The 21,673-nt window shown below is 44.6% G+C and overlaps 1 protein-coding gene across 1 annotated transcript in view; it reads left to right on the top strand.

The window, feature by feature from the left end:
• The window catches only part of ALDH5A1 (aldehyde dehydrogenase 5 family member A1), a 28,801-nt gene extending 8,067 nt beyond the window's left edge, over positions 1-20,734 (top strand). The window contains exons 5-10 of the mRNA XM_055322609.1: positions 3,973-4,116; positions 5,354-5,497; positions 8,041-8,199; positions 13,412-13,581; positions 17,099-17,157; positions 18,514-20,734. Of these exons, the coding sequence (XP_055178584.1) occupies positions 3,973-4,116; positions 5,354-5,497; positions 8,041-8,199; positions 13,412-13,581; positions 17,099-17,157; positions 18,514-18,719 (882 nt within the window). The 3' untranslated portion in view covers positions 18,720-20,734. The remainder of the gene's footprint in view (positions 1-3,972; positions 4,117-5,353; positions 5,498-8,040; positions 8,200-13,411; positions 13,582-17,098; positions 17,158-18,513) is intronic.
• The last annotated feature ends 939 nt before the right edge of the window (positions 20,735-21,673 follow it).

The raw sequence follows: 21,673 nt of genomic DNA, 5'->3' as shown, positions 1-21,673 counted from the left end.
GCTGTCTCAGTTACATTAGAATGTAAGCTCCACAGAGATGGCCACTTGCATCTGCTTTGTTCACAGCTGTATGCCCAAGCCTGGAATAGTGCCTGGACCTAGGAGGCACTCAGAAATGTTGGAGGGCTTCCATGCTGTGAGAGCCACACTGAGTGTGGGTGTCAGTTTCTGGCCTCGTTACCTCCTTTCTGGGCTGGGACCTCTTCCTCCTTTGAGTCTCTGTGCCACTGTCTTTCACCCCAGGGTCAGCTGGTGGAGCTTCCAGAAGGCAGCAACAGTTACTGCGTTTGCCTTTCTGGGCTCTTAGGGGCCTGGTGTGGCTCCAGACCCAGGGACTGGAAGCTCCTCTCCTACAGGGCATTTCCCCCAATGGCACCTTATTTCAGAGGCAAATAGTACTATGGAAACGTTAACCAAATGGAAGGCTTTTTAAAATACAAACTGTTAATAGTTTTCCTTGAGATAATTCTTAAATCTGTACAATGTATGTAAGTTAGCATATTATTAGACTCCTTAGGTGTACATATAGTTAGTGGTGTGCTTCCTACAAATTATAGTATTCAGAACCAGTACCAATTTATGACCAGTAGACCCTTCCTGCTTATGCAATTTATTTGGAAACACATACCTGTGTGATTGGAAAGGCTCAGGATCACATGTTTATTTTATTTTTATTTTTTTTAAAAGATTTTATTTATTTATTCATGAGAGACAGAGAAAGAGAGAGAGGCAGAGACACAGGCAGAGGGAGAAGCAGGCTCCATGTAGGGAGCCTGATGTGGGACTTGATCCCAGATTTCTAGGATCACGCCCTGGGCTGAAGGAGGCGCTAAACCACTGAGCCACCCGGGCTGCCCAGGATCACAGTTTTAAAAACCCCTATAAACTTCATCCAGACTTCGTCAGACTTGGGTTCGGGATCCTTGCATCCTTTTGTCAGGAGGCACATACAGTGAGTTGTCTCTTGTCATGATATTGGCAGGGTTGCTGGTCAATGCTGCCCCATCTGGTGACTCATTAGGAGTTACAGAAATCATGATCTTGGAATGCTTTCATTTCTTTAATTTTTTTTAAGACTTTATTTTTAAATCATCTTTACACCCAACATGGAGCTTGGATTCAGAACCCTGAGATCAAGAGTCATATGCTCCAGCGACTAAGCCAGCCAGGCATCCCCTAGATTCTTTCATTCCTATTTCCTTTTTTTTATTTTTTTATTTTTTTTATCTTAAAGATTTTATTTATTCATTCATGAGAGACACAGAGAGAGAGAGGCACAGGCAGAGGGAGAAGCAGGCTCCATGCAGGGAGCCCGACGTGGGACTCAATCCCAGGTCTCCAGGATCACGCCCTGGGCTGAAGGCAGGCGCCAAACCGTTGAGCCACCCGGGCTGCCCTCATTTCTATTTCCTTCATTCTCTAGACCACTTCTGTAACACAGACCCTCCCGTGATCTGCTATTTGGTCACCGGCAGAAAGTTCATGTAGAAAAGGCAGGGTACATAGATTGATTCCTTCTGTTTACCAGTTTCTAGAATTAATAACCTATTCCTACCGTCTGCTGACGGTCACCAATTCGTTTGTTTTTTAAGTATCATTGCATGCTAATGAATTTTAGTGTATTTGATGAGTTTCAGTGCCTTGTAGTTATTGTCTTTCATGAAGCCCCAATTGTCCCATTCTTGGTCAACAGTGGCCTCTTCATGTTGGCTTCTATGCGTTTGTGCCTAACTGTTGTCTGCTTTGAGAGCTTCCTTTCTGGGAAGTTTCTAGGATCTGTTCTTTACCCTTGGTTGGTTTACTTCTCCAGGAACTCCTGTTATCCACGTGGTCAGTCTCTTTCATCACTCTCTCCTATCCCTTTCATTGTTTCCCTAATCTTTAAAAATACCTTTTTCACCTTCTGGTTTTCATAAAGGTATGATCCATTAGATTGTTCTCATATTCCTTTTGGTTTGCTTTTCATATCTTTTCTTTTTTTTTAAGATTGTATTTATTTATTTCAGAGAGACAGAGCAGTGGCAGGGGGTGGGGGGTAGGAGCAGAGGGGCAGGGAGAAGCAGACTCCATGCTGAGGAGGGAGTCTGGTGCAGGACTTGATCTCAGGACCTCAGCCAAAACCAAGAGGCAGATGCTTAACCGACTGAGCCATGCAGGCATCCCTGCTTTTCATTTCTGAAATTAGTTTGTCCTTGTATTTCTAATTCTTTCCTGTGTTCCCTTACTTCATTTCCAGAATTTCTCTAATCCTGATTCATGTTGTTGTTTTGTATATTGGTACAATTTTTTTTTAATAATTTATTTTCCTTCATAGTAAGTTACAGCTTTGATCTCTTTCAGGGGCATGACTTCCTGGAATGCTTTTGTTGTCCACAAGGATGCTTTCTGTTCTTTATTATTTTTCTTTTAATAATGTTGTATGGGATTTTGTGTGTGTGTGGGGGGGTATTTTTCTGAGCATTTACTTGATTTTTATATGAAGTTAGTTTTCTTTTCTTTTTTTTAATTTTATTTATTTATTCATGAGAGACACACAGAGAGAGAGGCAGAGACACAGGCAGAGGGAGAAGCAGGCTCCATGCAGGGAGCCCAATGTGGGACTCAATCCCGGGTCTCCAGGATCATACCCTAGGCCAAAGGCAGCACTAAACCGCTGAGCCACCCGGGCTGCCCTGAAGTTAGTTTTCCTAAACTTTTAGAAGGAGGCCTGAGTCTCTGACTTCATAGAGTACCTTTTGTTTTCTTGCTCTCCGAGATTTCCTGGCTCCATTCCCTTCCATGCTTGAACTGAGTGGTCTCCTCCTTTATTACACGGTTCCTGGGGCTGGCCCTCCATGCCCTTTGGTCCTCACTCTAGAGTCTCTGGCTTGCACCTGCTATTGTGCTGGGCATTTACAGGGGCTGTTCCACGTTGGCCTGCCCTGTGGGCTGCTTGGGGTTCTCCGCACCCCGTCCATCAAATAGCCTCCTTCTGCGGCTTCTGAAGGTGCCGATGCTCTCAGCTATCAGTGGTGTGTCCGCACCCACTGGTCAGGCAAAAAAGCAAGTTGCCCAACTCTCTGTTATCTGAAACTTCAGGGGGAGGGCTGCCTGGCTCCTTATCTCAGTGGTGTGGCCAGTGATGTGTTTGTTCGAGATGCATGTTGGAAGCAGATGCCTGGGCAGTCAGACCTTAGGTCAGCACTGCGGTGCAATAAAAAATAAATAAAATAAAAATAAAAGGATGTAGCTGTCCTTTGCTGACACTACATCCGCTCTTATAAATGTTGTCTTTGATACTCTGGTTTGCCTCTGTTTTGCCTCTGTTTTCGGAGAGAGTCCAGCACTGCCATTCCCACCGTCTTCCCAGACTCCCCAGTCAGATTTAAGCAGTGTTAATTGTTAATGAGATTCAGAGCTATTGTAATTCCAGATATGCCTGATCCAAAGAGGGTCACTGTAGGAAGAGTGCAGGTTTCGGCCGAGGCAGCAGGGGTCTGTGTGCTGGCTCCTCTCTTCCCTGGCTTGTGGCCTGGGCACAATCTCCCTGTGAGGCCTCCTGCTTGTCTCCACTGGGTGCAGAGGTCCCCTGCAGGAAGGTCTGCCTGCTGCCCTGCACACAGGAGGTGCTCTGGGAGTCTCCTGGCCACTCTCTCCCTTTGCAGCTTCTATAGCTTCTTGAACCCTCCCCTGATTTTTCTTGGGAAAGAAATCCAAGGTTTTTTTATTTTGTTTTGTTTTTTCTTTTGTTATTTTTTTTTTAACAGAAAGTGGCATTAAAACTCATGCTATAGTTTAATGTGTGACAACACATTTAATATCACTTTAGCATGAATAAGGATCTTATTTTAGTTCCAAATATATTCCTGTTCTGTCCCCCAAAGTGAGCTTAGTTTTCTTTCCATTATGTTTCAATGAAAACATCTGTTTCCCTTTTTCTGTTTTTCCAGTTTGCTCATTTGCTGCTCCCCTGTTTGCTGTTTCTCTCTATAGCTCGCAAACCAGGCTGGGATTCCTCCAGGTGTGTACAATGTTATTCCCTGCTCTAGGAAGAAAGCCAAGGAAGTCGGGGAAGCACTTTGTACTGATCCTCTAGTGTCCAAAATTTCCTTTACTGGCTCAACAGCTACTGGAAAGGTACGTGACTTAATTCCCAAAGGAAATAGTTGTCATTCTGGTGTTTTCTCTGAATAGAGTACGAAAATTCTAGTTCATCTTTATCACTCTCTGGGAGATTCGCAGTAGAGTGTTAAGAGGTCTGTTGGATAAAGTAATGTCTGCTCACCCTTCCTGTGACATGACAGAGGCTCCTCTCTGACGATACCGAGGAGTTGGGGTGGCCAGAGTACCCAGGATTTGTTGCATGTGAAGTAGCTGAAAGCTCTCTGTTGTATCGGCTCAGTTCTGGAATGTACAGGTCTTTCATTATCTAGAATTGAAGGTTCCAGAAACACACAACTGATGTTGAAATGGATGTCTCAGAACTGAACCCAAATTGTATTTAGTATAAAGGTACTTATAGAAATAGGTCTTTTGTTTCCTTAGAAAACTTTACAATTGTGCATGAGCTAGCAATTCTATTTCTACATATTTATACTGAGAGAATAGTTGCAGTGTTATTTTGAATAGCAAGGAATTGGAGACCTGAAATTTCCCACAGATGGGGGCTTACTAAATAAGTTTATGGAAAAGCCATACAGTGGAACTGTATGCAGGCATCTAAAGGAATGTTCTAGAAACACATGTGCTGCCATGAGAGAATCTTCCCGTTACAGTGTTGCCCTGAAGGAAGAAGGTATAAGGTGTAATGAATGTGTTAAGATGTTCCGGATGCATGGCTAATGGGGAAGATAAAGCAGGTTAAAAAACTGTATAAATCTACCATTCTGTTTTCTTAAAAAAAAAAAAAAGTACATCTATATGAACCTTTGTGTGTGGCTCAATTCTGGATCAATATACCTTAAAATTTGATCAATAGTAAGCTATGGGTTGTGGGATTCTGGGTGATTTTATTATCTTCCCTATATTATGCTTAAGCCCTATTATCATACAATTTTTAATAGGTAATATGCTTCTATGGTTCAAGAAGCAAGACAGTATAAACTTGCTCATGCTCAGAAGGGTCATCTCCCCCCTAACCCTGACTCCCTCTCTTCTATCAGTAATGACTTTTATTTTTTTGTAACCTTCCTACTGTTTCTTCTTCGTATATGAATATATATGATTATTCCTCTTGTTCTTATGCAAACTGTCATCCCATTTACACTACTGTGCTCTTGGCTTTTTTCCCTGCTGGGTCAACATCTAAAACAAAGGTTTACTAGGCCAGGTAGATCCTGGTGCAGTGCTCACGTAGTCTGTCCTCTGCCTGCAGGTACTGCTGCACCATGCAGCAGGCTCTGTGAAGAGGGTTTCCATGGAGCTGGGTGGCCATGCCCCATTCATTGTATTTGACAGCGCCAACGTGGACCAGGCTGTAGCAGGGGCCATGGCATCCAAATTTAGGAACTCTGGACAGGTGAGTCCTACAGTGTTTTTTCAGGGTGTGTGTGTGTGTGTGTGTGTGTGTGTGTGTGTGTGTGTATTTCACAAAGCTCTTAACCATCCAACTCACCTCTTGCAAGGAAACTTGTTGGTTCCTCCCATCGTTCTTTCTTTACTCATTCTTTTCAGCAAACAGTTAGCAAGGGCCCTCTTTTTGCCAGCAACTATTCTCAGCTCAGAGGGTCCAAAGGGAAATAAGGTGTAATCCCAGGCTATGAGGAATTTTCTGAACAGCAGGTATTTTTTTAAAAGATTTTATTTACTTGCTTATGAGAGATACAGAGAGAGAGACAGAAACATAGGCAGAGGGAGAAGCAGACTCCCTGCTGAGCAGGGAGCCTGATGTGGGACTCGATCCCAGAACCCCAGGATCATGACCTGAGCCAAAGGCCATGCTCAACCACTAAACCACCCAGGTGCCCCAGCAGATACTTTTTAATCAAATTGTTCTTTTCTTCCTGCTCTCTGGACCTGTTTATTTTCATAGTTTTCCCCTCATTGGGCTTTTCTGTACAGAACAGGTAAGATCATCTCCTCAGACACAAAATAGCCCAAACAGCTAGGGTCTGAGGCCCACAGTCTGAGGGAAGAGAAAGTAGGAAAATGTTGAGATAGTTCTTGAAAAACTCAAAACCCTGTGCCTGGGTCTCACTGTCCCTGGGATGGATGGAGGCAGCCAGATAGGCACTTGGTACAGTGTGCTCAGGGGGTGACCAGTTTGTCACCTGGGAGAGTGATGGCCTGAGTTCACACCTCCAGAGGCAGTCCTGACATGACCTTCAGAGTGACCTGATACAAATCTCACATTTTCCAGTCGAGAAAATGGAACTCTGGAGAGACTGGTTGACCTGACGTCCTAGATCCTTGGGTCACAGTCCTAACTCTGTGGACTGAGGGTCCTGTCTCCCAGGCTCTTTCCAAGCTGTTACCAGGAACCTAGCTTCTTACAAAAAAAATTCTTACTTTGTCTTAGAGTACCATCAATAAGTAGTTTTAAGTGCATTCCACAGACAAAAACTCCTGAGAGTTTATATTTTGAAAAAAATGTAGAATGTTGTATAATACTCTGTATATCAAATAGTTTGGGTAATTAATTTTTCCCCTTTCATATAACCTTAAATAAGCTTGGTTGTTTCAGAATAACCTGTGTTTCTCTTTAGAAACATAAAATGCCAAGGTGTATAAGCTTCAGTTACACTTACAAAGCTACAACTTTGAGATATGTTACTTGAAGCCAATAAAACACATAGAACACAAAATTTATAGCTACCTAGTATCTATAGTTTCTATTAGAAAAATACATGATTAATAAAAAAGACAAAAAGAAAATCTGTCAGGGGCACCTATGTGGCTCAGTGGTTGAGTGTCTACCTTTGGCTCAGGTCATAATCCCAGGGACCTGGGATTGAGTCCCGCATCAGGCTCCCCATCAGGAGCCTGCTTCTCCTTCTGCCTATGTCTCTGCCCCTCTCTCCATGTCTCTCATGAATAAATAAAATCTTTAAAAATAGAAAAAGAAGAAGAAAATCTATCAGTGATAACTGCCTTTCCTATAATGATTATATTTTGTAATTTAAAAAATATTATGTCTAGCAGCACCTGGGTGGCTCATTTGGTTGAGTGGCCGGCTCTTGATTTCGGCTCAGGGTCCTGGAATTGAGCCCCTTATAGGGCTCCACACTCAGCAGGGAGTCTGCTTGAGGATTCTTTCTCCCTCTCCCTCTGCTTGCACATGTGTGCCCTCTCTCTCTAAAATAAATACATCTTTAAAAATATATATTAGGCTTAATTAGAGAAAAAAATAAGGGTCTTTTTAATTTTTTTTTAATTTATTTACTTATGATAGTCACAGAGAGAGAGAGAGAGGGGCAGAGACACAGGCAGAGGGAGAAGCAGGCTCCATACACCGGGAGCCCGATGTGGGATTCGATCCCGGGTCTCCAGGATCGCGCCCCGGGCCAAAGACAGGCGCCAAACCGCTGTGCCACCCAGGGATCCCAAGGGTCTTTTTAATAATTTAAGCTTGTCCATTTTCAAAATATCTGATTCAGCCAAACCTTGAATAGTTTAATAAGCTAATGGATATGTCAGCCTTTGACTGCCTTCCTTCCTGCTCCTGCTCTATTGCTGTAGCATCACTGTCTCTCATGGAGTTAGGAGTTCTTTATGCTCCTTTTTTCTTTCCCTATTTGTTTCATAATGGCTTGACTTAACACATTGGAAAAAACTTGGGTTGGGGGCTTTCTTATTTTTGCACATATATTTGTACTTACATGTTTAACCACAGGGTGTGGCAGCTATGGAGGAGGTTGGAGAAGAATATGCACTTAATACGTTTATCTTCAAGGTGCCACCCACTTGGGGAGGAATGTGGCAGGTTGGACACAGGATGAGAGCCACCTTGGGAAGTGTTTTCACATTCACATAGGTAGCAGCAGTCACATGTTTATTGGTTGGATCAGTAGCTTCTGATAAACTGGTCTGTGAGTTTATTTTGTTGGGTTTTGTTTTGTCTAGACTTGTGTTTGCTCAAATCGTTTCCTGGTGCAAAGGGGTATTCATGATTCCTTCGTGAAGAAATTTGCTGAGGCAATTAAAACAAACCTGCGTGTGGGTAATGGATTTGAGGAGAGAACTACTCAAGGTCCATTAATTGATGAAAAGGCAGTAGAAAAGGTAAGTTTGTTTGATTTTCTATTAAATTTCATGGTTTCGATATCAAAGGCTTAACTAGGAAAAAAATACTTTGGTAAAGTGCCCAGCAAGGCTGTTTTGAAAATAATGGTGAAATCAGGAAAACGTGAATTTCTGCCCATAGTATAAATTAAGTGGCATCATCTGGCCATAAACTTTTCCAGCTCTGTCATTACATTGAGTGCCCATGAGATCTGTCAGTTTAGATCTTCTACTGTCCTTCCTAGGTTTTCTCTAATAGTGGTGATAATTCTATCCCTGGCTGCCTCAGGAATTAGGATCTTAAAAGACAAAGTTCTTTAATTTTTTGAATACTCAAAAGGAAAGGAAGACGGCTTTTGTTTTTGAAGTCATGTAAGTTTCAGCTGAAATGCTGGTTTCCACTGACAAAAAAAAAAAAAAAAAAAACAAAAAAAACCACCCTTTCAGAAGAGTCCTTGACAAAAGCATCCTCATAGGGAGATTCGGAATAGCAGAAACCATGCCCAGGATCTATAGATGGCAGGAAAAGGAGATTGCTTTTAGGAAGGATCTCTTTGTTCACAGAAAGTCATAGTCTAGATAGGTGAGATTTCTGTCCTTGTTTTTTTTGTTTTTTCGGTTTTTTTTTTAAGATTTTATTTATTTATTCATGAGAAACACAGAGAGAGACAGAGACATAGGCAGAGGGAGAAGCCAGCTCCCTGCAGGGAGCCTGATGCAGGACTCAATCCCAGAACCCTGAGATCATGACCAGAGCCAAAGGCAGATGCTCAACCACTGAGCCACTCAGGTGCCCTGTCCTTGTTTTAAAACAGCTTCCTGGGGGATCCCTGGGTGGCGCAGCAGTTTAGCGCCTGCCTTTAGCCCAGGGCGTGATCCTGGAGACCCGGGATCGAATCCCACGTCAGGCTCCCGGTGCATGGGGCCTGCTTCTCCCTCTGCCTATGTCTCTGCCTCTCTCTCTCTCTGTGTAACTATCATAAATAAATAAAAATTTAAAAAATAAAAAAATAAAAAAAATAAAAAATAAAAATAAAACAGCTTCCTGGGATGCCTGGGTGGCTCAGCGGTTGAGCATCTGCCTTTGCCTCCGGAGTTGGTGGATTGAATCCCACATCGGGCTCTTGCATGGAAGCCTGCTTCTCCTCCCTCTGCCTGTGTCTCTGCCTCTCTCTGTGTCTCTCATGAATAAATAAATAAAATCTTTTAAAAAAATAATAAAAATAATAAAAAATAAAAAAAATAAAACAGCTTCTTTTAAAACATAATCCTTTTTAATAAAGAAGGAATATATACAATGGAATATTACTCAGCCACTAAAAAAAAAAGTTGAATCTTGCCATTTGCAACAACATGGATGGATCTAGAGAGTATAATGTAAAGTACATCAGCCAGAGAAAGACAAACACCCTATGATTTCACTCATGTGGAATTTAAGGAATAAACAAGCCACACACGCACACACGCACACACACACACACACAAATCAGACTCTTAACTCTAGAGAACACATTGATGGTCACCAGCGAGGAGGTGGGTGGGGGGATGGGGGAAACAGGTGAAGGAGATTAAGAGTACATTTACTGTGATGAGCACTGAGTAATGTACAGAAGTGTTGAATCACTATATCGTACAACTGAAACTAATGCCACACTGTATGTTAACTCTACTGGAGTTGAATAAATAAAGGGGGAAAACCCAAAATCCTTTTTAGAATTGCTTACAAAGAACTTTCTTATAGTATGAACATCCAAAGCAAAAAACAAAACAAAAACATGAACATCCAGGGTGCTCCTTAGATAAGTCTCTACCAGTGGAAAGGATTTTAATAGAATAATTTAAAGCAGACAGAAATCGGAGGCTGGACTGTGTGTGGGAAAAGAAGGGAGAAGAGGTGGCCAGAAGTTAACACAGCCAGCCTCCTAGGTGTCACCTGAGGAACCAAAATTAAGTTAAGGTCAGGTCAGTACCCAGCTTGGATGCACAGCCTGCCTGTTCTTTGGCTACCTGAGGACCAAGAACTCTAGCACTGCCTAGACTCAGTGGGCAGCCATGTCATCTGAACCCATGTCTGTGCCTCAGCCAGTGGGAGCCAAGGGATGCATCAAGGTTTGACAGAACTCTGTAGTTATTGCCTTGGGATTGCCCTAATAGAGAACATGCATTAAAGTGGCCATTGGGGGACGCCTGGGTGGCTCAAGCAGTTGGGCATCTGCCTTTGGCTCAGGTTGTGATCCTGGGGTCCTGGGATGAAGTCCCGTGTCCGGCTCCCCACAGGGAGCCAGCTTCTCCCTCTGCCTGTGTCTCTGCCTCTCTCACGAAAAAATAATAAAATCTTTAAAAAAAAAAACTTTATTTATTCGTGAGAGACACACAGAGAGAAGCAGAGACACAGGCAGAGGGAGAAGCTGGCTCCCTGCAGGGAGCCAGTCACGGGACTTGATCCCAGGTCTCCAGGAGCACACCCTGGGCTGAAGGCCGCGCTAAACCACTGAGCCACCCAGGCTGCCCTAAAGTCTTTTTATTTATTTATTTATTTATTTATTTATTTATTTATTTATTTATTTATTTATTTTTATTTATTTATTTATTTATTTATTTATTTATTTATTTATTTATTTATGATAGTCACAGAGAGAGAGAGAGAGAGGCAGAGACACAGGCAGAGGGAGAAGCAGGCTCCATGCACTGGGAGCCCGATGTGGGATTCAATCCCGGGTCTCCAGGATCGTGCCCTGGGCCAAAGGCAGGCGCCAAACCGCTGCGCCACCCAGGGATCCCTGCCCTAAAGTCTTAAATAAATAAATTAAGTAAGTGGCCATTGGTACCACTAGCATTTTTGAGGGGATTTTGGACTTGATTGGCCAGTGGAGATGATTTGGGTCTGTACTAGCTGTGGTTCAAGCCCAGAGTGCTGATTCTCAACGAACCCTGTGCCTTTCACAACTAAAGATGCCTGGGTCCTACCCGAGGGGATTGGGTGTGAGTCGTTCTCAGCACTGGTATTTTTTTTTTTTTTTAAATGCCCCAGCTCTTGCTAATTTGCTGGCCCAGGAGACCATCCTCCTAGAGATTCTGTTGTTCTTGCCAAAGTGACGATGCAAACAATGCCCTCTAGAGGGCGCGGTTTCCTAGCGCTTCAAGCACGGACAGGCGAAGGATTTCTTTTTTTGGAGAGCTTTGTAGAACGCACCTCCTGAAAACATCCATGTGTTGGCTTTAGTATACATATAGTCACAGGGTAGGTTCTAGGGAAAAAAATTGCACATGACATTTAAGATGACTAGAAAAGGGCAAAGCATATATTTTATTTGGGGGCAAAGAAGTGGGCCTTGTTAAATATAATTATTTTTAGAGCTTTAAGTCCTAGGAAGTAAGCCATTATGGCTGATGAGGATTTGTTGCAGACGGTGGACTCTGCGCATGGTTGGGGCAAGGGTTTGAAGAGGGTGGGTCTGGATGGTAGAATGTGCCCAAGCCTGTATTTACCTTTCCTGAAATCCCATAGAATAGCTCATTGAGAATGGGAATGGAAAGGGCTCCAGTGGACCAAAGGTTATGGAGAGCTTCTGGTGGTATTAACAGAAAAGTCAGCACAGACCAGGCATGCCCAGGGAAAGCCTGCAGGGGAAGTGGGTGCCAATTTATAGGATGGGCCTATCTAGAAGTGGCTGGGGTGAGTCGGAGTGGGAGTGAGGGAGACATGGTGCTGACTGGTTATATTTTGCATAGTTTTCTGGGTGGTTCCAATAACATTTCTCTTCATAAGCACCACCAGTACACACAGGACAGCAGAGACATTTGCTCAGGGCAAGAGATACCACAGCCTACCTAGTTGGGCTCCAGCTTCAAGAATGAGGGTGGGAGTACTGGAGCCGGCCTTCCCTGCCTTTGCCCCTTGGGGAAGGGGGCTGTCCCTAAAGTGAAGCCTGCCAAGTCAGAATAAACCCGAGCTTGCTGTTGTCCCTCTTGTTTAGGCGAGAGACTGGAAACAGCAAAGGCCACCCATGTCACCCACCTAAATGAAGAAGGTGAACAACGAAAAATCATGACACCTTTAGGGCAAATGCTCAGCACTTATATGAGAGGAACAGTCGACCCTCAAGAAGTGGATGAGTCTGGGGACAGAAAGGAATTTTCTGAGAATCCGATAGCATCCTCCAGGTGTTTTGAGCAAGTAGCACCTCTAAACGAAAGCAGGCTCTGTGAAAATGAGGCAATGAGAACAAGAAGGGTTTTAGAAATTAAACACATGATGGTCAAATCTTTTTTAAAAAATCAGCTGAAGATGGAACACAAAATCGAGGAGATCTCTTATGATTTAAAGCTAAAAACAAAGATAAAAAATACGAGAAAAATTTGAAAAGAAATCAGATTAATTGGAGGTGAGTGGGTATCCGTTTTAGCAATAGTCGCTCTGAAAGAACTGAGAGAGAAGTAGCATTACCAGGTAAGTAACATGGAAAGTCAGAGCCGGGGAAAATGATTCTTCGGATGGAAAGACTTTACCTACCACCTAGTAGAATGAAAGAAAAAAGCCCCAGATACAATCTGCTAAAACACTGGAATGTTAGGAACAATGTTAGGATTTTAATTGCTTCCAGAGAGAGGGTAAGCTACCCACCAAGGACTGAGAACTATTGTTGAACTGACTTTTCATTAACAACAGTAGAAATTGAGACGTGTACTCAAGAGTTCTGAAGGAAAATGATTTTGGATTACAATTCTGTCACCAGCCAACATAAGGTAAGACATCACACATGCATTGTCGGAAAATTGGAAGTACGCGTTTTCAGTGTACTTTTCTTGAAACAACCACTTGAGAATGTATTAGAACAGAATGAAAGCCAAGAAGACAACATGGCACCCAAGAACCTGGAGCTAACTCAAGAGTGCAAAGAACAATCCCAGGAAAACCACAGAGTGTCAGGCCCAGAAGGACATCAGGCCATGCTAGATCCTTCAACAAATCATAAGATCAAACAGCAGAAAATCTAAGAGGAGGAGAAGGTGGCATTGCACATGCCACGTACCCTTTTCCTGCTTTGGTGTCGCTGCATATTTGGTCTTTCTACCTAGAAGGATCATGTCATTCTCAATCTATTTTTTAAGAAAAAGAAAGAAAACACAGTTTTCTGCAGATTTAACATTCTAACAGATTATATCATCTTCAAGCTAGCTTTCCCAGGCTCCTCTTTTTCTCTTCATGCAGGTAGAGAAACACGTGAGTGATGCCGTTTCCAAAGGGGCCACCATTGTGACTGGCGGGAAGCGACACCAGCTTGGAAAAAATTTCTTTGAGCCCACTCTGCTTAGCAATGTCACCAGGGATATGCTCTGCTCTCATGAAGAGACATTTGGGCCTCTTGCACCAGTTATCAAGTAAGATCACCCTGCTGGTGGGAAGATGGGAGAAGATGAGTACAGAAGGACACCTAGAAAGAAATGTAGTTCAAATGCTGTTTCGAGGCCCTGGGGGTGGGAGGCCGGGCTGCAGGGGCAGAGCTGTGTTGTGTCAGCCAAAGAGCCAGGTCCAATTCATGGTTCTAAAAAATTTATATGTGTGTTTTTATCACTGCCTATTTAGACTACAAAATTCACCTTTGCCTTCCCCTTCTTACTTTCTTCTGAGCTCCATTTTCTTCTCCGTGGAACACATCCTCAAAGAGTTCTTTCAAGAATCAGTGGGAAATGAACTTACTCTTTCTGTTCTTAGGTGATGTTTTATCTCACTTTGAGAAGTCCATAATAATTTTGCCTGGATAAAATTCTAGATTCAACACTGCGAAGATACCATTAATTGTCTACTTATTTCCAGGATCATACCCAAGAAAGCTAGTGTCTAGCTTTGTTCCTATTTTTTCTCTTGGAGGCTGTTTAGATTTCTCACGGTCTTTGACACTGATGAGGCACATTAAAAGCCTCTCCATGCTGCAGTCTTGATGTCTTCTTTTCATACCCAAGGTGTCTATCTCGTCCATCATTCTTTAGTGGCCTTTCTAGGAAGTCTGTGAAAGTGACATGTCTGCATCACCCCCCACTTCTCTTCATGCTTATCTGTTCATCGCACCTTTTCATCCATTCCCGATGCCTCCTGAGACTCTGTCTCCTCCACCTGCCAGCTGAATCATCTGTTCTTCAGATACGTGCCCTCTGCTACCCAACCCATCCACCACATTCCTTCAATTACTCTATCACCCTTGATTCCTCTAGTTCGTTCTTCCCCGTGAGACGTTCTCACCTCATTATTCCACCTTATACCCCTGCTATGGGTGCTTATCCATTTCTTACATTTTATTCTGTTCCAGTGTTTCTGCCTTCTCTTGTGTAGATCATTTGGTTTGTCATCCTTTTCCTTCTCAGAGCTCCTCAGATGTCTTGCCCTTTTCTCTGTGAACTTGTCTATAGCTCCTGGAACTCTTAGCAGCCTTGACTGGTAGTATCTGCCTTGGAGTTGTGGTAAAAAGCTTAGGCCTTAGTCTGCGCTGATTCTGATACATTGGACCCGTAGGAAAGGAAGCTTCTAGTATGAAAACCCAGTCTCAACACTTCTGCCCATGCCCCAGGTATTTTTTGTTTCCTGGTGTATTTTGTGGTTACCGCTGGAGTAATGAGAGTGGTTCGAGGGAAGCAGCCTCTTGTTCATGCTATTGTCTACACACCAAGCCAGGTAGGCTCAAGCTCTGGTGGGGCCCCACCACTCTGAGCTGGCTCTGCTGCTTTTCTGCCTATAGCCTCGTAGCATCAGTCCAGGGACCCAGGTCTGTAGGCAATAGCACCTGAATTTGCAGGCACAGTGCGGGAGGTGCAGTCCCTCCCTCACCCTCTACTCTGCAGGCTCCGTGGTGCTCTGGCCCTTCCCACTCCTCCAAGGTGGGGGGGGGGGCTCCTAGCTCTCTCCCACTTGTCAGGATCCCACTACCCTCTCGGCCTCCGGAAGTGTCTTGTGTTTTTGGTGCTAGTTGCTGATTGAGGGTTTTTGAGCCTAGGATGCTTTGTCTCTGCTCCAGCATCTCCAGCATCAGGTTCCCAAGAACAGCTAGCCCCTGGTGCTATTTGCACCACTTATGTCTCTCTTATCATTTATTTTCTTGGCTTTGTTACTATCTTGCTAGTGAGATTTACATATTAATCCACCACTGGAGAAAATGGACCACTTGAAGAACTTTTGTCTTCTTGGTCTTAATAATTTTTTTTTTTTCCTAGAATGTGAACTTGACATTTTCAGGGAGCCTAAAGGATGCAGTGGTTAGGAGTGCAGGCTTTGGAGCTGAACTGGGTGTACAGTAGATTCAGGCTTTGCTGCTTCATACCTGTGTACCCTTGGGTGAATTAACTTGTCTGAGCCCAACGGTCCTTGCATGGAAAAGGAATTGAACTAGTACCTGCTTCGCAGAGTAGTTACACAGTTTCAATTACATAATGTGCATAAAGCACTTAGCACATTGCCTGATATCATTATGGTTGTTGTTACATAATTAAAGAATTAGGTCAGAGAGGGGGACAAGTTGTTACTAGTGGGCCCTGGTCTTCCCACACCCCTCCTCTGGGCAGAGAGTGGTAGGAGCACAGTTCCCTTGTTGGTATACACCGGAAGGTGCGGATCCTCACTGATGCCACAGATTACTGTGCTTCTCAGTGGGAAGTGGGACCATCAGCCCTATGATTCTGTTCTCCAGCAGGCAGAATGGCTTGCTGTCTGTCTACAAGTTGACAAGCCTAGGAGACATAGGTGCTCATCGTCAGACAAGTGATTCTCCTGGGGTCCCCCTTCTTTATCTTGATCTCTCCCCAGAGCCCTCTTCTCTCCCACTCTTCCTCTTGTGTAGACAGGACCCAAGGCAACCCCTGGCTCTGCCCAGTGCCTTCAGAGAGATGGCTGGCACTCATTGCCAGCAGATATCTTTTTTTTTTTTAAACATGAGTACTTCTTTATTGAGGCCATGCTTTTTTTTTTTTTAAGATTTTATTTATTCATCATAGACATAGAGAGAGAGAGAGAGGCAGAGACACAGGCAGAGGGAAAGGCAGGCTCCATGCTGGGAGTCCGCCGTGGGACTCGATCCCGGGTCTCCAGGATTGTGCCCTGGGCCAAAGGTAGGTGCTAAACCGCCGAGCCACCCCGCGGATCCCCTCATTGCCAGCAGATATCTGAATTTAAGAATTGGGGTGATTAGGGGATCCCTGGGTGGCTCGGCAGTTTAGTGCCTGCCTTTGGCCCAGGGCGCAGTCTTGGAGTCCCGGGATCGAGTCCCACGTCGGGCTCCCGGTGTGGAACCTGCTTCTCCCTCTGCCTGTGTCTCTGCCTCCCTTTCTCTCTCTCGCTCTCTCTCTCTCTGTGTGTGTGTCTATCATGAATAAATAAATAAATCTTTTTTAAAAAAAGAATTGGGGTGCTTAGAGCTGTCTGCCCCAGAAAAAATGCTTCTCAGATCTTGTTCCAGAAGTAAAATGATAAAGCTGAAAGGGACTGCACAAGGCTTTGGTACAAGCACTCTTCATTGCAGGTAGGAGCAGGCTCCCAGGGCCACATACTCAGGACTCGGCTCTGGCTTCCTCAGATGCCTTTCTGCCACATGACGCTTGCTTCTAAGGTGGTTGCTGATTGTTATGTAGTCTCAGTAGGTAGCAAGAGCAGTAATCCTTTTTGAAGGCGTTTGGTTTGATATCCTGGATGTGCTGTGGTTCCCTACTGGCGGCCTGCTTGCTCTTGTGCTCTTGGAAGAGAGGAGCCAGCACATGTGGAGCAGTGGGGCTGTTTTCTTCTATACTCTGCCCTGGGGTCTCTGCAAAACTGCGATTTACCCTTTGCCATTATTTGGGAAAACAGGAGAAAAACAAGCCAGTTTTCTTTACTCTCCCCTACAGAGTTTGCTGACAATACATTTCACTTTGGCAGATTTGACACAGAGGAGGAGGCTGTGGCAATCGCTAACGCGGCTGACGTGGGGCTAGCAGGTAGGTCTTCCTGCTGGGTGTGGTCCAAACCATTTCTCAAGCTGCTGCTGGGGCTTGCCTTTTAAACATCACCCTGGGTTTTGAGAAGGAAATGCCATTGGAGTATATGTTTGCTGCTTCCTGGGGCACAAGTCGGTTTGTGCAAGTTTGTGGTCCTCTGCTTGGGACTTTTGTATTTGGCAGTTCTCTGGTGAGAGCGAGGGGACCAGGAGAGACCAGGTGGCACAGGTTGTGGGTGGAGAATTACATGCCACACAAGTCCCATGTCCTCACAGGCTTGCCTAGAAATTCCAAGTCTTGTCTTCCATTTGACCACCTGGCTCCTGGCGGCCTGAACCAGACCCAAGGCAGTGGCAGAGCACCAGGGACTGCGAAAGAGGCAACGAGCACGCATGTAGACGGCCTGAATAGCCACCGTCCTTTTAGTTTAGAGATGGTCAGGGTGGCCACAACATGTACCCTGTTATCCTGACATCATTGTACGCACATAAATGCACACAGCAAATCGATGTTTAGCCTCCACCGTGGGGGAAGTACTGAGAAAGATAGAGACATAGACATACAGCTAGCTACAGCTCTGCAGGAGCTGCCACTTCAGGCATAAGGGAAGTATTTATACCAAGAAGAAGGACATGCACACCGTGTAGGCCCTTCTGCCACGCTCCCTACATAGAGTTATCATAAGGCTTGGGTGAGATGTGTGCAGGAGAGCCTCAGGGACACTCACTCAGTGTGCCTTTCTTCCCTGGTGACGGGATGAGGGCAGAGAGAACTACACCTGGCACTGCGTCGTGGGCTGCCATCGGTGATGAGCAGTGTTCTGCTTCTGCAGAGATGGGAGGAGGGAAATTCTGGGCAGAGGGGACCAAGGAAGTTAAGAGGGAAGGAAGGAAGGATGAGGACAATTTGGTTGCAGAGTTTGGAGAGGATGGCTGGTGAGTGCCATGATGGAAGGTAACACTGAAAATGTTGGCCAAGGCCACACTGGGGAGGGTCCAAGTATTCACAAAGAGGTTAACCTTATAGTTAGCAGAAGGTGGGGCAAACACTGTGACAATAATCTCACAGAGCTGTGCAGGAGAGGCTGGGCAGCAGGTGGCAGGAGCTGGGGAGGGTACCGTTGCATCCTGGTAGGAGGTAAAGTGAGCCCTCCTGAGGGTGGATCAGAAGCAGAATGATTACAGCCCATGGTTCTGAGACCGAGACATGGACAGGACCAGCTTGGGGCCCCCTGTGGGAGCAGGGAGGATCCCAGGCCCCAGATGAGACACAGTTGCCAGTGGCATCCTCAGCTTTAGACATGATGTCTTTAACGACTGTTCCACATGCTCTGAATGTTCCTTATCTCCATGACAGGTTATTTTTACTCTCAAGACCCAGCACAGATCTGGAGAGTAGCAGAGCAGCTGGAAGTTGGCATGGTTGGCGTTAATGAAGGATTGATCTCCTCTGTGGAGTGCCCTTTTGGAGGCGTGAAGCAATCTGGCCTTGGGCGAGAGGGGTCCAAGTATGGCATTGATGAGTACCTGGAACTCAAATATGTGTGTTTTGGAGGTTTGTAGGATTGATTAGTTCTTTAAAAAATAAAAAAGGAAGCTTACCTACATAGATGGGGACATGCCCTCCATTATTTTAATGAACTTCTAGATTATTGGAATTAGGAATTTTAAAAACTTCTCCAATGCTCATAATCTTAAGTAGAGTTGAATCCCACCCCTCCCCTTACCTAACTAGGGACCAATAGAGGCCACGTTCCTGTGGCAGCAGCTTCCCCAAGAACCAGCACTGTGTTTATAGAGCAAAGCCCTGGGACTCCGCCACAGCCCCATCTGCCTCAGAGCAAGCTGCAGCATGAGGGTGGCTCTGGGGGCCTGTCACAAAGGCTCGATCACTGCCTGGGTGGCAGCACAGCCATCTCCCCTGTGGCTCTGAGCTGGGACCAGAGGGCTGCAGGGGAGCCCTGAGCACAACAGAGAGGCTGGCCAGGGTGGGCACACCATCTGCGGCAATCTTCCAGCTCCACACTACAGACACCTACTGTGTGTTCAGAGGTGTTGCCACAGAGGCCGAGTTCATCATTTTTAAGACCTCGAAATAGCACAGAATTGTCTGTGTTTCTGTGAGGGATGAAAAGGCACCTCTCCCTTTTTCTGGACCTTCTTTTTTTAAGTTTATTTATTTTTTAGTAAACTCTATATGCAACATGGGGCTTGAACTCATGATCCTAAGATCAAGAGTCACATGCTGTACTGACTGAGCCAGCCAGGCACCCCTGTATCATTTTTTAAGCTGAAGTCTTCATCATCCTAAAATTACTACTTAAAGATTTTGTTTTCATTTCCATCCTCCTTTCCATTCATCTTTAGGAAATGAGGTTAAGCATAAAGCAAAGACCTTACCTTTCTCAGCTGGTAGATGGGAAGGTGCTTACAGAAAGGCATGGACCAGCAGTGTCTTTACCCGATAATAGCTTTGTCCCTGTAGACATGCCATTCAGCATCCCTGTTCCTTGTGTGGAATGGAGATTCTGTATATGCCTTACTTAGCTTGATGGGATATTGTGAGCCTGACAGTGAAATATTTGCCAAAAAAAAAAAGGAGAGAAAGAAAGAAAGAGAGAGAGAGAGAGAGAAAGAAAGAAAATTCAGTGTAAGTACAGGGGCCATTAATGTTAGTAGCAGCATAGCCCCCCACCTTGGGCATCCAGGTGTGGCTCTGCCAAGGTGAAGAAGGCTAGTGCCCACCTGCGCTCCTACCTGAGACTAAGCAGTTGTCACTTGCAGCCTGCTCTTCCTGTCCTCATGGGGTGCTGCTCCTTCAGCTCCAAAAGAACAAAAGCAGTCTCACCACAGTGACCCCAAGAGGAAAATAAATATCTATTATTGCCAGTTCACCTAATGGAAGAGGCATGAGACCTTGAATTCCAGGCACCCTTTATCCAATAAGAGTTTTTACGGTTCATTATTTGAAACAAAAATGACCAGTGTTCCCTATCACTCTGAAAGAAGAACTCTGATTCAGAAAGTTCTAGGCTTTTCTGGACATGTCTCCCACCCATACTCATTTAGAGGGAAAGGAATCAAGGCTGTTCCTGGCTGAATAAGCAGAGATAAGCTCTTTTCTTACCCACTCTGTGTGTGGAGTCCACTGACATCCCATGAATATTGTGGGTAGTAGAAGGAGAACCTGAGGGATAGGCGTGCTGGTGGGGGCAATTCCTCTTGTCCCCCTGCCCCTTGGTACTCTGAGTTCCTCCCTGCATCCTGGGGGAGCCATGGTTAAGTCAGTAACAGTCTGGAATGCCCATAGGCACAGAGGAACTTCCTGCCGGTCCTGAAGCTACCTTCTATTTAGCCTACATTGTACCAGCCATATCCCCAATACTCACAGAAGAAATGAGCTGAACTCTGCCTCCTGGTGACATCCCTCCCCCAGGGCCTATCGGGAATCACATATGCAGCACATCGACAGATTATTTCTTTTTTGCTTTTATATTTTAGGTGGTTTTATATAACATTCTAATTCTTAAGATTTGGATATATCCATCTGTTTTATCAATAAAGATGCTATAACATTATTTGTTAGAAGTCTGGAACACTGATGCTTGGAGGTGCCAGGAGAATGCATTTAAGTACGTGTGCAACTTTGTAAGGCAATGGATTCCTTGGTGGGGTCGCAGATTTAAGTTTTCTTGTATATTTGGCTCATCCAACATAAATTGAGGTCCAGAGACACATTGCAATGTCTTTGATTAATTTTATGATTAAAATAATTTGAGAAGGAAATAAGTTACTGTTTAGTAACATTGTTTTGGGTTGTGGGAAGAAAGAAAAGTGTCTCTAATCAAACATTTTGGGGGGTTTTCAATAAGGTAATCCTGTGTGGTGATGTTTGCCAGGGGTTTGCTCACAAGCCAAATCTGGCCCACCACTGTTTCTCTACAACCCAGAGCTAAGAATGGTTTTGCATTTCCAAATGATTTTTGCACCGGGGGTGGGGGAATCAAAGGGTAATATTTCATAGCACAAAATTATATGAAATTCAGATTTCAGATTCGCACCAATAAAACTTTACTGAAATACAGCCATGCCCGTTCATTTAACATTGGATCCATGGCTGCTTTCTTGGCAGAGCTGAGTACAGCAACACAGACCCACAATGTGGCCCGAAAGCCTGTAATATTGACTGAATGCTTACAGAAAAGGCTTGCCAACCCCTAATCTGGACACACTGATGCTGAGGGAGACACTGATCTTCCTGTATTTATCAGGCATTATTTTATTTCTTTGAACACCTACATAAAAAGTAATTTTCTGGGCATGGCTCCAAAAAGTTCTCCCCAAGAACTTGCCAGCAATAATCACATAACTCAGATGAAATTACCCAGATAACAGGAGTCTTGACCTAGAGAAAACATCTCAATTTACTTTCCCCAGCTAGGCAAGGATTCCCATTGAAACAGCTTATCTGTATCTGTTGCGTTTAATCCCTTTGGGTGGCTTGCAAACATGATTTT

The sequence above is a fragment of the Nyctereutes procyonoides genome, unplaced genomic scaffold (genome assembly GCF_905146905.1).
Source record: "Nyctereutes procyonoides isolate TBG_1078 unplaced genomic scaffold, NYPRO_anot_genome, whole genome shotgun sequence".
NCBI lineage: Eukaryota > Metazoa > Chordata > Mammalia > Carnivora > Canidae > Nyctereutes > Nyctereutes procyonoides.
Note: the sequence above shows the minus strand (reverse complement) of the source record. Positions and strands in the feature narration are given on the sequence as shown.